Source organism: Anolis carolinensis, chromosome 2, assembly GCF_035594765.1.
Source record: "Anolis carolinensis isolate JA03-04 chromosome 2, rAnoCar3.1.pri, whole genome shotgun sequence".
In the NCBI taxonomy this organism is placed as follows: domain Eukaryota; kingdom Metazoa; phylum Chordata; class Lepidosauria; order Squamata; family Dactyloidae; genus Anolis; species Anolis carolinensis.
In genome coordinates, this window is record NC_085842.1 from 43,068,019 (window position 1) to 43,084,058 (window position 16,040).

Genomic DNA, 16,040 nt, shown 5'->3' on the forward strand with positions numbered 1-16,040 from the left:
AAGAGTTATAAAAGGCAGGAAGGAAATCTAGAAAAGGAAAGTGGAAAATGCTGTTTGGAAGCTAAAAGCTATGCTCTTGAGCTAAATTTCAACAATACTGATGTTCTAGAGCAGGGGTCCTCAAACTTTTTAAGTGGAGGGCCGATTCACAGTCCCGAAGACTGTTAGGGGGGCGGACTATAATGAAATAGTCCAAAATTAAGATTGTTGTAGTTGTATGCCTTCAAGTTATTTCAGACTTAAGTCAACCCTAAGTCTAAAGTTTAGGACAGGGGCCAGGTCAATGACCTTGGAGGGCCGCATCTGGCCCATGGTCCTTAGTTTGGGGACCCCTGATCTAGACGAACTCATAAGTCCATAAGTAAGCAAAGAGACCTCCAAAGACCATCTATGGTCTCATAAGACCATAGATAAGGAAAGGGCCACCCAAAGACCATCTAGATGGTTTCATAAGAACATAGGTAAGGAAAGTGACCTCCAAAAGCCATCTAGATGGTTTCATAAGGCCGAAGCTAAGCAAAGAGACCTTCAAAGACCATCTAGATCAGGGGTCCCCAAACTAAGGCCCGGGGGCCAGATGCGGCCCATCGAAGCCATTTATCCGGCCCCCATGGCACAAGGGCAGAAGGGGGTTGAGCTACATGACCCAAGGAGTCTCTTCTTCTCTTCCAACCCTTATTATTATTATTATTATTATTATTATTATTATTATTAATTATTATTATTATTATTAACATTGAGGCTGAGTGGCCATCTGTCAGGGGTGCTTTGCTTGTGCTTTTGGTGCGCAAAGGCAGAAGGGGATTGGACTAAATGGCCCAAGGGGTCTCTTCCAACCCTCTTTATATGGTGATGTTGTTGATGATGATGATGATTATTATTATTATTAACATTAACATTGAGGCTGGGTGGCCATCTGTCAGGGGTGCTTTGCTTGTGCTTTTGGTGCACAAAGGCAGAAGGGGGTTGGACTAAATGGCCCTAAGGTTCTCTTCCAACCCTTATTATTATTATTATTATTATTAGTAGTAGTAGTAGTAGTAGTAGTAGTAATTATTAACATTGAGGCTGGGTGGCTATCTGTCAGGGGTGCTTTGCTTGTGCTTTCGGTGCACAAAGGCAGAAGGGGGTTGGACTCAATGGCCCAAAGTGTCTCTTCCAACCCTTTTGTTGTTGTTGTTGTTGTTATTATTGCTTGGTGGCCAACTATAGACCGGCCCTCCAACGGTCAGAAGGATCGTGAACTGGCCCCCTGTTTAAAAAGTTTGGGGTAAGCAAAAAGACCTCCAAAACCAGATAGACTTAAGTCAACCCTAAATCTAAAGTTTAGGGCAGGGGCCAGGTAAATGACCTTGGAGGGCTGCATCCGGCCCCCGGGCCTTAGTTTGGGGACCCCTGTTCTAGAGTATTGTGCTAAGCCTTCTCAGTTATGCTTGCTGGTTCCCTTCCACTTTTGAAATCCTCAGCCAACATCAACAAGTGTCACAAATTATTACTATGAAACGTGAAGAAGCTACTAGCTGCATTCTCAGGATTGAATTATGGCAGAAAACAAGTTAAAGGACATCATATAGGACACCTCTCCTCTAATAACAGGCAAACAATATTTGGTAAAAGAAATACATTTATGCACTTGACTCAAAAGTAGCAATGACCTTTTAGTCTATGCATTTTTCCAAATGCAAAATGTGGATGTGAAGACAGTGTGCATCAGTTACAATTTAGAGAGCAGAAGAGTAACACCATTTAATATAGTTCATTTATCAGCATCTCCATTCAAATAAGAGTGACATGTATACCTATTAATACACATGCTACTGAGCCATGGCTGCACACTTAAGCTGTAATCAAAACCAGACATCCTAGGAACAAGTATAATATAACATGCAAAAGTTACTGGTGTATTCTTGCATAATTAAACTCCATGCCTGAAAGATCTGCAGGCTGCAATTCTATACATGGCTGCCTGGCAGTGAGTTTGATTTAACTGAGGGGGGTTTACTTCTGAGTAAATACATACAGGATGGCATTGGGAATGTCCTGTTAATATAAACCAGTCCCCCAGAAACAAAGAATCTGCAGGACTTAGAAAACAAAAAGAGTCTCAGCACTTTCAAATCCTTTACTATATATTAATATTGGGGAATGGGGTACATTTCAGTACAAGGACACAAGGCATTAGCTGATCCATTTTAAAAGGTTTGCCATTACGCAAAATTGTTTTGTGGTCACACCAATATGCATAACTGCTGCTATAAATCAAGAAGAAAACGCCATTCAAACTTCCCTGAATGCAGCTAAGGAAGAGTTCTCATTTGGGGGAGGGGATGACCAACTTCAAGAGTTGCCTATAAAATATGCACTCCATTGAACCAAAAGCAACATCAGTTCATTTATATGGACAAGCCCATAACTCACAAAATATATCAACTACACACATTCAGGCATGTTAAAAATGAGAAGTTATTCATCTGGGAGTCATTCACACAAACAGTTCCCTATGTGGAAGATTGGGGTGGAGGAACAGAATATCACAAAATGCAGTCCTGAAGAACTTGCTTGCTCAAAAAGGACTGTATGAATTGCCCTCCTCTAAATGCAATAACCTTACAAACATGTATAAGGAAGTCCATCTTTTTCAACTCAGTGAGGCTTGTGTCTGAGGAAAATATGCTAAGAGCCAGTCTGAAAGTTTCTCAGTTGCAAAAAGAAAAGAAGCTATTCAACCATTATAAATTTCTGGCTCCTTTGGGTTGTGAACAGTATAAATGGGGCAGAATATATAGTTCCAGCATCCCACCAGAAACAGACAAGAAAATAAGAGGGTGGGGGTGTCACTTTGCAAAGCATGCTGTGCTTGGAGTAACTTATCAATGCTAAAATTAAAGACGGGGAGAGACGTTTTCACTAGGAAGCAAGGGGAAGGGAGAAGGGGGATGACACAAAGCCTTATGTTCTCTTCAGTCCTGCTGCGCTATACAACAATCCCCTCTTTGGAGATTACAGCTCATTCTCTGTTCCATTCCATTTGTTCAACACACTGAATAGGATTTAAGGGTATGAAGCTGTAATTGCCAAACTTGAGCTGCTTTTACCCTCATTGACAAGCACATTAGAGAGAAAGAGTGCGCACAAGGTTTACTTCATTAACTGGCTAACTTTGGCATCCTGGTTTCACAAGAAATGTCTAACTTTTTGGAACTTGTAAGGGGCCAAAAGACTGACTGCCAAAATACTTAATAGCAGCACCAACACCCCAGACTATTAGCAATGATTTCTTTTTCAAAATGTTAAAATCCTTCATTACCACCCAAAAAGATATCACCTTATCACACTTATTTCCAAGTGAGGATGGCACAAAGCTGCTGCCTAAGAGTGCCATAGCACAAGAGTGGAGAACATATAACTCTCAAAACCTTTGAGACTGTAATTTTATGCTGGTATTCAGTACAGTACTAGCATAATGCAAGCATGCAGCAGTGCACATTTATGACATGCTGAAATAATTGCAGGACATTCTTCAATGAAGACTGACATACCCCATTACCCACCCTCAGAATTCAGCTAACATATAATGGAGTGGGAATCACATGACTCTACATATGTGGTTGGGGTCCAATTCTAAGCATTCTTCACCACTGCCGCTGCTGGCTTAGGCTGATGGGAGTTGAATGGCTGCATTTTGTCCTTTCCTGAGATACATATTGTATAGACTCATATATAAGTCAACCTCATGTATAGGTTGAGGGCAAGTTTGGGGGACAACATTATGGATTTTGATATGGCCCGTGGATAAGTTGAGGATCATTCTGATGAGAAGGGAAAGCACACATGCTGTCTCACGGGGCTGGTCACCACTGTTATTTCTGAGCCCAGGCATTCAAAAATACCAAAAGTGATACATATCGCTGGGATTAGGTTCCAAGACCACCCGCAATAAGTGAAAATCTGCAAAGTAGGGTCACTATATTTATTTTAATATTTATACATTATTTTAGTAGTTATATACTATTTTAAGTCTTTATCAACCAATCGTGTGTTGATAAATCACCTCCTTCTCCTCCCGTTGCCATTTGGGCTCCTTTTCTCTCCCTTCAGCTTCTCCTTCCTCCCTTCCTTAGGCTGCAAATTGTAATTTTTATGATTTATAATAGTCCTTTAGAGTTTATTGAAAAAACGTGAAACAATGAAACCGCAAAAAATGAACCACAAAGTAGTGAGGGAACACTGTACCACAAAAAAGCAAGAACTGTACCAAAAGAAAGCAGAGAGCTTCAGGGCTTCTTTAAATTATCCCGGGATGGACTAAGCTCTTGCTTTTCACTACTCTACTTACAGAAGGGTTTAGTTCCTTTTTTTGATAGGAGTTAATGTACAGTACTCACATTGACCCATGGATATGTAGATCTAAGTTTTTGGGTTTGCCTTTTTTGACTAAAAAATTCTAGACTCATACATAAGTATATATGGTAGTCTGAAGGCTAAAGTTTCATTTTTGTCCATTATGGTAAATAGGTTAATGAATATGTTGGTACCTAACTTCTGCACTGTTTCTATAATGTACAGCCCAATTAACAATGGACTGGCTTTAAAATATCGTCCCTTAAATCTCTCTATTAAGTTTTCCATTTCAAGGAATAAGTTTGTTTTTCTTTCACTCTTACATAAAAATGGGCAAAGAAAAAGGAGACAACAGGATTTTATAGTTCACAAAACTGCAGTCAAAAAGGGAGCAGGATCTCCAATTGCCATTTTGATGTTCTCCATACTTTGCACCTGGCATCTGTAAGCAGTAAGCATTTTGTTTCCTATGCTCTGCAGTCAAGTTTTACACTGTGTATAATGTTCAAATGTAAATCACGCTTCAGACATTTTATATATTTTGATGTCTATCTTAGCTTCAAAGCCAGGAACCAAGAAGGAAAGGGAGGGGGGTAACTGTTGGCTATATTTAACTCCTCTTCTACTTTGCCAAACACACACACACAGAGAGATATTGCTCCTCCTTCCAAACCACACAGAATGACGTCGAGTTTCAGAACTGTATTGAGCTTGAATGCAATGAACATTGCACAGAGTGTAGTTGAACGTTCAAGTAGTCTTATGTAACCACTGCTAGAAACAATAGAACAACAAAAATCAGTCTTTACATGTGTACTAAGTACCATCTCCCTGCGGACTGCCTTTAGAAAGAACTTGTCACCTAAATTTATATTTCAACTTTTCTCAATCAATATGTAGTTCTAAATTTTTTTAAAATTCCTTTACACTCTCTAGGAGGTCTTGGCAACAATGCAACACAAGAATTCATAGGATGCAGCCGTTAGCATTAAAAACATTCATTAGAACTTGCAAAACATAAAAAACTTCCAAGTGGATTCTGTATTTTTCACAAGTTTTCAAATATTTATTTACAGTATTATTAGCAATCTTTCTAGGCAATGGAAGTTTTGTTGTAAACAGGTTACTTTCACACAAAAGTTTATATTTCTGATATGTATCTTAAGCTGTTGCTACAGAAGGTGGGTGACCTTATCTTTCATTCACACAATGTATACTTTTAAGACTAGAATCCCAAACTTGCTTAATCAAGTCATTCTTGGGGAATTCAACTGGGTTGTTCCACAGCATATAACCTTGCCTTTCTGTTCTCAAGAACAAGAAGTCTCTTAAGTAACATCTCCTTTCAGACATGTGTCTGAAAGGAGATGTTCCCTTTCTTTATCCAGTTCTCCCAAAAGGTAAAAACAAACTCGTGTATCCTTAATTCTCCACCTAAACATTTTGCCTTTACACTTTCAGACTTCTAAGAGCACAAATGACCAATGGGAAAACAGAAGAACTTCTGATGGGTTCTTCAAGATACATCATAATTTGGTTCCATTAATCTGTTTTATTCAAAGTCAAAACTGTGTGCAAGTTGTGATTCTCCCCTATGCAGACAAGAGTACCCAACATAATACACAGAATGCAAAGTTTCAAAACTTTTTTTAAAATTCTAGACCTGATAGACCTAAAGAGGGTCTTCAACATTTACACAATGTCTAATAAGATATCAAGTGACTGGGGAGATAGTGTACAACTTCCAGCAGATGAGAAATCAGTGCCCGCCATAGTACTTTTGGCAATCAAATCACCATGACAAAAAGAATAAGGAAACACACCCTACTTGGCCTTTCCTTCCTATACAAAATAAATAAAGCCCTGTTTAGATCCCAGGAGATTTAGCTTTGTTTAAAAAATGATTTCAGTGCTAGGATGGCTTTGAATGAGAAGAAATTCCAAAGATCCACAGATGCAGAAAGACCTTGATGGAATATATACTCCATGCAATTGTTTCATGCATAGGGAATCTTCCAATGCCACTGTTACCTCTACACAATGGCTGAAGAATTACAAGTGAACTGGACTTAAGGCAAATTTATTATTGAAAAACAAAGTCCACTGTTTTGCCTATGAAAATAAAATAAAGTATTTAACAAATATATGTTTGTATTTTAAGATAACTCTACATTTATATTTTCACAAGGGTTACTATATAATCCTTCTCAGATTCAACACACCAACAGCTCCTTTTGAAAATAACAAGGTTTCTTCATTTACTATTTGAAAATAAAACACTGCCTTATATATATTCATATTTTTCCCCTTCATCTTTCAAACCAGTTTAAACTCAAGACAATCATGTGTTTATTTTAATTATGTATGGATGGAGTTGATGATGACAAATCATAGCAAATGATTAAATGGTTTCAGGACAGAGAGCAAAAATTGCTAAAAGTTAAAACAACATGGTCACGTTTGCTTAACGTAGAGTATTTTCCTCCCAAAGGCACCAAATCCTGCCTGATCTTGGAAGCTAAATAGAGTCATTCTAGGTTAGTATTTGGATGGGAAACTTCCAACAAATATGAGGTGCTGCCAATTATACTGGAAAAACCACTTCTGACTATTACCTGCCTAAGAAAACCCCACAAAATTCATGGGGTTGCCACAAGTCAACAGGCAACCTAAATGCACATACACACAAACATATTCAAATGCAGTTACAAGTATAAAACCTTAGAACATGTGACAGTATGCTGCCGTTCCATTATTTAGGTCAGGAGATAATTTTCAAAAGTAACGTTTTTAACTGACTTTCTCTACCATAGATTTCCAGGTAAAAAATACTATATGATCCTAAATTCAAAAGCTGAGAATTAATGTACAATTATTTCAATAAAAACGAATTCTTTGAAACCTTGAAAACCAACACATTTCATTTCTAGAGAACTTGGAATAGTTATTCTGGACTATAACTCACAGAATTCTCCAGACAGATTGGGGGATTCTGGAAATTTTAGTCCAAAAAGGTAATCCTCCCAAGCTCTATACTATCCTCTATCTACTCTGTTCAAGACCGAATGCTCTTGAAATTTTTAGACTATTTCATGCTCATGACAGACTGACTTCGGCTCACAAAGGTTCATGCCACAATTAAGATTTGGATCTTCTAGAAGACACAGCAGTATTATAACAGGCTAGTATAGATTCTGATGAAAACACAAGGGAGTAATAAGTCTTCTTTTAATACCCACTAGTTATGAGATTAAATAAACAAGATTTAATACAACTGACAATACATTATCAATACTGTAATTAGCCTTAAATGCAGTGGATATATAAGGTGTTATTTAGTGGTGGTGTTAGTTCCAGAAAGCTTAAGCTTTTAAATGATATACCTATACAGTGAAAAAGAACAGTTCAGATTTCCAGATGGAAAATCCTTTAATAATTTTTTTAGCAAATTATTAAAACTAACTGTAGTGATCATGGCAGCTGAATGCAGCTCTAGTAAATTTTAAACATGTAACAACAACATCTATAACAACCAGACTCCAGACTTTTACGTACATGTAGGGCCTGTCTGTCACCAGCTGTTGAGAGAATGTTATAACTTTGGTGGTAAAGAGAAGTTATGCACTGAGCAGTCAGGTTGGGCATAAACATCATATGAATCAATACAACTTGTTTCCCCTTTCATATTCTCACATAAGGGGAATTTGTATAAACAGAAGCTTATATAAAATAAACAGAAGTAAACAGCAACCTAACAAGTTGGAGAATTCTATCAAGAACTTGACCTGAACACAGAACTATTAATCATTCATCATATTTTTTCCTGTCATAACCAGAATTTGGTAACATCAGTAATTCTAGATCTGTTTGGGTTTTGACTCTCAGATGTTGATTTTTCCATTCTTTACTTTGATAGTTATATTTACCAATTCTCTCATACTTTGAAACACTTGAGTAAATTATACATGTACACATATGTTTATGCTAATCTGCAATGTGCTGGCCATATGACAAATGCTGGGATTTCTACGCAAATTCTCTTTCTTAGGTCACCTGTATGTTTCATTCTATATAGACGTTTCCTATTCTGTTAAGCTAATGCTAATGTTTCTCAAGTTACAATGTATGTTAAATCATTCTAACATATTTAAGTAGAAAACCACACTCAATTTATGAATACGTTAAACTCAAGTTGCTCTTTATTATAAGCCTTTTGCACTGAGTGGGCTAGCAGGACAAAGCAAAGTTGTATGAAAGAATAACTTTTCCAGGTACAATTATCTATGTTCTGACAATTCGAAACAGCTACATATAAAATTTTCATCCGATTGGATGGCAGTTAACTCGGCGTTCGAGAATACATATAAAATTTCAATTTTGTGAAGACCATTCAATTGCAAATAATTATTAATCACACTTTCCGGCTACTCAGAAGTGTGACAGAATAATTACATTTTACACCACAGAATGCAGTCCATGTACACTGACACCCAACGAAATGCTAATGAGTCAAAGGGAAATAACTCCACTTGTAACAATTATGAGGACCTGAAGGGAAGAATTAGTGTATAGCTTTCAGTTAGATGCCAACCACAAGCTCTTTTACATACATTTTATCACTTCAACCTCAAGTTGGCCACATGGGTGCCAATTCAAAAAACAACATGAATTAACCTTTTTCCCTTTTTGTAATTAGCAGGAGTCTCTCACAAGTGTTCCCACAGATAACAAGGGCCTAGTGTGCAGCAACCAACGGGGAGCAATCAAAATGGCCTACATCTGCAAACTATTTTGCCTCCCTCCCCACCCAACCCAAGAAAAAAAATCCATCATCTTAGTTTTCCCCACTTCGGAGTGCACCTATTGATTCCTTAGAAAACAGAAGGAAGTGAGTCAAACAAGAAGTGAGATTATTCTTTGTCTCGAAGAGGCAAACAGCACTCTTTTATTCATAGCCCCTCCAACTTTCACTGCTGAATTAGAGGTGAAATATGAGAGGTAATCTCAGAGAGAGCTGGGGAAAAAGAAGTCTAAGAGCTTGTTCAAAATACCTTTATAGGAGTATAAACCAATTTTTAAAAGTTCATTATCTCAGTTATCAATTGGTGCAAGGATATTTTATAAGTACCATATTAACCTATATACTACAAGACAACACAGCAGCTGTTTATACAATACTTGGTATGTAAAAGTCCTTATGGATCTGTCAGCAGGACATCTGTGCCACTCACTTAGCAATTCACAACTTCCTGATATTCTACACAAAGAACCTTGATCATTTACAACATGGTCTTTCTAGGGTCCAAAAATAGTTTAAACAGGGGAGGGGAGTGACTATAAATTCATCTCTCATAATCCATTACAAATTTAATTATTTGACAGGTTTGTCAAGGCTAAAATTGTTTTTTTAATGAAAATCTGCAAGGAAAACCAAGTCCACAGTCTGATGTTTAAATTATTTAGACTGAGATTCCTAAATCTTAATGAAAGCAGGTCAGAAAGATTATGCTTCAGAGATACAGGACCTTTAGAGAATATGTCCATGCCAATTAAATGAGGTATGTTTTTTTTAAGTTGCCAAGCATGTTTATTGGGCACAAATTTAAAAATTGGCTGCAGGTCTTTAAGCATCTCTCAAGAATGCTATAGTTTGTATTCCCACATAGCAGCAGGCTGGACTAGATGCCCCTTGTAGTACCTTCCAACTCTAGGATTCTATTATTTATAATTTCCCATTTGCAAACTGGTGAATCTGCTTAGAATGGCAATTTCTCATTGCCCTGCATGCCACAATTTCCACCACATTACATATAGGTGCATACACAGAGGTCTTAATGTTCAGGGTGTGGTGTTGCTGCCCCTTTAAAAAGGCTGAACATATTACTCTGTTAGAAATCTCTCACTGCAAGGGGAATGAGCTGGGTTCTATTCCCACAGGGATCTCCCAGCAAGGATATGAGAACTCTCTACCCCCAAAGGGATCTCACTGGAGGGTTAGTTGCTCAGCAACTACCTACAACTAGCTCTTCTCAATGAAGAGGAAACTGAGCATTAATCACACTCTGTAGAAAAGGAGGAGGAGAACGGGATTAAAAGATTCCTTTTAAGAAAGTAAGGAAGAAAAATATGTTTCCTGTTAGTTTATGTACCGGATGTTTCCACAAACATTGTATACTTGGTTACAATTTGGAGGGGAGTATATGTTATATATATAAATACACATGTCTATCTATCTGGTATGTATTTATCTATATCCTAAACAGGAGTAAAGATTCCAACAGTAAAGAAGCTTCATGAAAAGACAAGAGAAACTTTTAAGCGAGGTTTGCAACTCTGTGCTCTGACAAAGCAAACAGTGCATTTGTGTGCAATTTGAGCACCTGACATAAAATGGTAATTTAAAATTGAATTTGTCACCCTGATTAAATCATGATCATAACATTTAGGCTCCAAGATTATTCAAGATGGATATCGTCACTCTGATTAATCATGATCATAACATTTATGCTCCAAGATTACTGAGATGGAAAGAGTCACTGATTAAATCATGATCATAATATTTATTCTACAAGATCAAGGTATAGCTTCCAAATAATCACTGTAGATAATATTAACTGTTCAAGGTTGTGTATGCTGCTGGGGGGATTCCCTTGCATTTAGGTTAAGGGGACACCCTTGTATTTAAGTTAAGATTAAAAGGACAGCCTTGTATTAAATTCAGAAGACTGCCCTTGCATCTAAATTAAGAGGTAACTCTTATATTTAAGTTAGAGGGCACACCCTTGTAGTTAAGGGGGAAGGCTTGTATTTAAGTTAAGGGGCCACCCTAGTATTTGAGGGCACCCTTGTATCTAAGTTAAGGAGGGTACCCTTGCATTTAAGTCAAGTCAAGGTGTATCTTTGCATCTAGGTTAATAGGGGAAACATTGTATTTAGGTTGATAGGCGACCTTTGCATTTAAGGAGGGCTCTCTTGCGTTTACATTAAGGGGGTCACCCTGGTATTTATGTTAAGGATGTCACCCCTGAATTTATGTTAAGGGAGTCACTGTTGTATTTAAGTTATAGAGGAGCAACCTTGTATTTTAGTTAAGGGATTACATTTATATTTAAGTTAAGGGGGGCATCCTTGCATTAAAGTTAAGGGATCTCACTTGTATTTTAGGGCCCTTCCACATAGCTGTATAAAAACCACATTGAACTGGATTAAATGGCACTGTGGACTCAGATAACCCAGTTCAAATCAGATATTGTGGATTATCTCTCTTAATATTCTGGGTTATATGGCTGTGTGGAAGGGCCCTTTGTTAAGGGAGTCACCCTTGTATTTAACCTGTGCCTTCGACAACACAGGTTAAGTATCTCTTGTCCAAAATGCTTTGTATTTAAGCTAAAGGGGGACGCCCCTGTATTTAAGTTAAATGATCACCCTTTTATTTAAGTTAAGGGGGACACCCTTGTATTTAGGTTAAGGGGGGGCACCCTTGTGTGTAATTTGAGGGATCACACTTATATTTAAGTTAAAGGGGGCACCCTTGCATTTAAATTAAGAGGGCACCCTTATAATTAAGTTAAAGAGGGTATCACTGTATTAAAGTTAAGGGATCACACTTATATTTAAGATAAAGAGGGTACCCTTGTATTTAAGTTAATGGGTAACACTTACATTTAGGTTAAGGGGTTCACCCTTGTATGTAAGTTAAGAGGGTACCTTTGTATTAAAGTTAAGACAGCACCCTTGTATTTCAGTTAAGGAGGTCACACTTATATATTTAAGTTAAGGGAGATACCCTGTATTAAAGTTAAGAGGGCACCTTATATTTAAGTTAAAAAGGGTACCCTTGAATTAAAGTTAATAGGGCACCCCTGTATTTAGGTTAAAGAGTCACACTTATAGATAAATTAAGGGAAATACTCTTGTTTAAAAGTTAAGAGGGTCATATTTAAGTTAAGGGGATACCTTTCTATTAAAGTTAAGAGGGTAACCTTGTATTTAAGTTAAGGGAACACACACTTATATTTAAGTTAAGGAGGACACGCTTGTATGTAAGTTAAGGGGGGGGGTCACACTTGTACATAAGTTAAGGGGGGACACCCTTACATTTAAGTTAAGGGGGGACACCCTTGTATTTAAGTTAAGGAGTCACACTTATATATTTAAGTAAAGGGAGATACCCTGAATTAAAGAGGGGCACCCTTGTACAGTAGAGTCTCATCCAAGCTAAACGGGGCCGGCAGAAGCTTGGATAAGAGAATATCTTGGATAATAAGGAGGGATTAAGGAAAAGCCTATTAAACATCAAATTAGCTCATGATTTTACAAATTAAGCACCAAAACATCATGTTATACAACAAATTTGACAGAAAAAGTAGTTCAATACGCAGTAATGTTATGTTGTAATTACTGTATTTACGAATTTAGCACCAAAATATCATGATATATTGAAAACATTGACTACAAAAATGGCTTGGATAATCCAGAGGCTTGGATAAGCGAGGCTTGGATAAGTGAGACTCTATTGTATTTAAGTTAAGGGGGGTCACACTTGTAAGTTAAGGGGGGACACCCTTATATTTAAGTTAAGGAGTCAAACTTACGTATTTAAGTAAAGGGAGATACCCTGCATTAAAATTAAAGAGGGGCACCCTTGTATTTAAGTTAGGGGGGGGGGGGTCACACTTATATTTAAGTTAAAGAATGACACTTATATTTAAGGTAAAGAGGGTAGGCTAGTATTAAAGTTAACAGGGTAACCCTTTAAGTTAAGCGGGAACACTCTTATATTTAAGTAAAGGGGTCACACTTATTTATTTATTTATTTGCGACATTTATATACCGCCCTTCTCACCCTGAAGGGGACTCAGGGCGGTTTACAAGTATATATACATACAATATATTATATTATACAACTATATTGCAATATTATTAGTAATATTGCATGTAATATAAATATACAATTATAATAGTGAATTATAATTATTATTACATTGTATTACAACATAATATTATTATTAATATTAATATATATATTCATGTGTGTGCGTGCGCGTGTGTGCACATGTATACACATACAAACACACACACACACACACATATATATATACACACACAAACACACACACACACACAAAGCATGTTACTGGTAGGAGGGGCCTTCAGCTGGAGCAAGAAAAGGGAGATACCCTGAATTAAAGAGAGGCACCCTTGTATTTAAGTTAAGGGGGCTCACACTTATATTTAAGTTAAGGAATGACACTTATATTTAAGGTAAAGAGGGTAGGCTAGTATTAAAGTTAACGGGGTAACACTTTTAAGTTAAGGGGGGACACCCTTATATTTAAGTAAAGGGAGATATCCTGCATTAAAGTTAAAGTTACATACAAGTTAGAGAAGGTATGGGCAAACTTGGGCCCTCCGGGTGTTTTGGACTCCAAATCCCACCATTCCTAACAGCCTACCGGCTGTTAGGAATGGTGGGAGTTGGAGTCCAAAACACCCGATGGAGGGCCCAAGTTTGCCCATGACTGGGCGAGAGGTATCAAGGTAGAGGAGGTGAGACTCACAGGTGAAGGGCCCAAGTGGGCAGGGCGCCCGGCATAGTCCGGAGCCCTCGGTGGCTGCAGTCCACCCGCCCGCCGCCAAGGCAGGAGCAGCCCCAGGAGTCGGCTTCGCAGAGCGAGGAGGCGGCGGCGGAGGTCCGGAAGAAGAGCAGCAAGAGGAGGAGAGGAAACCGTCGCCTCGAAAGGGACCCCAAGTGGCCCCATCCCGGCCCCGCCATTTTGGAAGTCCACACTGTTCCGTCGAGTCCTGAAGAGGGAACCTCGGCGCGCCTCCTCCTCCTCCTCCTCCTCCGCTCAGACCATGGCAACTTCTGAGGGGAAGCCAATCCTCCCGGTGTCACTTCTTCGTAACGGGAGGGAAACCAAACGTTTCCACGTGTCTCGCCTCAAAAAGTTCCTCCTTCTTCTCTTTCTCCCACTCCTATTTATGCCAGCCCTCGGCCTTTCCTCTTTCTTGTCCTTTCCTCGCAGACAGACACCTTTTTCTCCCTCAGAGGCTTTCTCTCCGCCTCCGCAACTTTCCCCTCAGCGCTTTCCCTCCTCCCTTCCAGCTGTCAATCAAAACGCCTGGCCCCTATCACCAACTCTATCTCTCGCTCTCGATAGCCAAGCCCCGCCTTTCCATTCCTAGCCCCGCCCCCTTCGCGCCTCTCTCTCTCGCTCTCGGTCTTCTCTCCACTCAAACCCACGTTGGACTCCTCTTGCAATACGTCCCTCCAACCCTCTCTCTCTTTCTTTCTCTCTCTCTTTCTTCCGCCCGCCTCCCGAGCTCCCATTGGCTGCTTCGCGTTCCAACGCCAAGCCCGCGCGGCCCACGATTGGACAGGGACGCGCCCTCCCTTCCTGCCAGCGGGGGCGTCAATCAAGGAGGCGAGAGAGACCCGCCTCCCTTTCCCACCCAAGGTGTGAAAGAGGGAGACTCCGCCCTCTTTTTTGCCTTCTTTTTTTTTTTTGGTGGCGGCAACTTAAAGGGGAAGCGCGCAGGAAAAGGAAACCTGTTTTCTTTCATCTTCTCCTTCTCTTTTGTATTATTATTACAGTAGAGTCTCACTTATCCAACACTCGGTAATCCAACGTTCTGGATTATCCAACGCATTTTAGTAGTCAATGTTTTCAATACATCGTGATATTTTGGTGCTAAATTCGTAAATACAGTAATTACTACATAACATTACTGCGTATTGAACTACCCTTTCTGTCAAATTTGTAATATAACATGATGTTTTGGTGCTTAATTTGTAAAATCATAACCTAATTTGATGTTTAATAGGCTTTTCCTTAATCCCTCCTTATTATCCAACATATTCGCTTATCCAACGTTCTGCCGGCCCATTTAGCTTGGATAAGTGAGACTCTACTGTATTATGTATAATTACAGTAGAGTTTCACTTATCCAAGACTCGCTTATCCAACATTCTGGATTATCCAACGCATTTTTGTAGTCAATGTTTTCAATACATCGTGATATTTTGGTGCTAAATTCGTAAACACAGTAATTACTACATAGCATTACTGAGTATTGAACTATTTTTTCTGTCAAATTTGTTGTATAACATGATGTTTTGGTACTTAATTTGTAAAATCATAATCTAATTTGATGTTTAATAGGCTTTTCCTTAATGCCTCCTTATTATCCAACATATTCGCTTATCCAAAGTTCTGCCAGCCCGTTTATGTTGGATAAGTGAGACTCTACTATATCATTACAGTAGAGGCTCACTTATCCAACATAAACGGGCAGAACGTTGGATAACCAAATATGTTGGATAATAAGGAGGGATTAAGGAAAAGCCTCTGAAACGTTAAATTACGATATGATTTTTCAAATTAAGCACCAAAAACATCATGTTTTACAACAAATCAACAGAAAAAGCAGTCCAAAAGATGGTAACGTTATGTAGTAATTACTGTATTTATGAATTTAGCACCAAAACATCGCAATGTATTGAAAACTTTGACTAAAAAAAATTGGCTACTAACAAATTGACTACAAATAAAAATAGAATTGCATAAAATGAACTTACAGCAGCAACATTGTCAGAAATTAAATCCATAAAAAGTTCAATCCTTGCTGCCTAGAGAAACAGCTGTGGATCAGAGCAGGAGGCAAACTGCGTTGGATAATCCAGAATGTTGGAT

At 38.5% G+C, this 16,040-nt stretch overlaps 1 protein-coding gene across 2 annotated transcripts in view; it reads right to left on the reverse strand.

Annotated features, from left to right (window-relative positions):
* lrig1 (leucine rich repeats and immunoglobulin like domains 1) overlaps window positions 1-14,607 on the reverse strand; it is a 174,833-nt gene extending 160,226 nt beyond the window's left edge. The window contains exon 1 of one of the 2 annotated variants that reach the window (XR_010002531.1): window positions 13,905-14,607. Coding sequence is in view for 1 of the 2 variants with exons in the window: in XM_008105404.3 (XP_008103611.1) it covers window positions 13,905-14,119 (215 nt within the window). In the remaining variant the exon portion in view is untranslated. The remainder of the gene's footprint in view (window positions 1-13,904) is intronic. The other variant, XM_008105404.3, reaches the window with a different exon arrangement.
* Window positions 14,608-16,040: the final 1,433 nt, after the last annotated feature.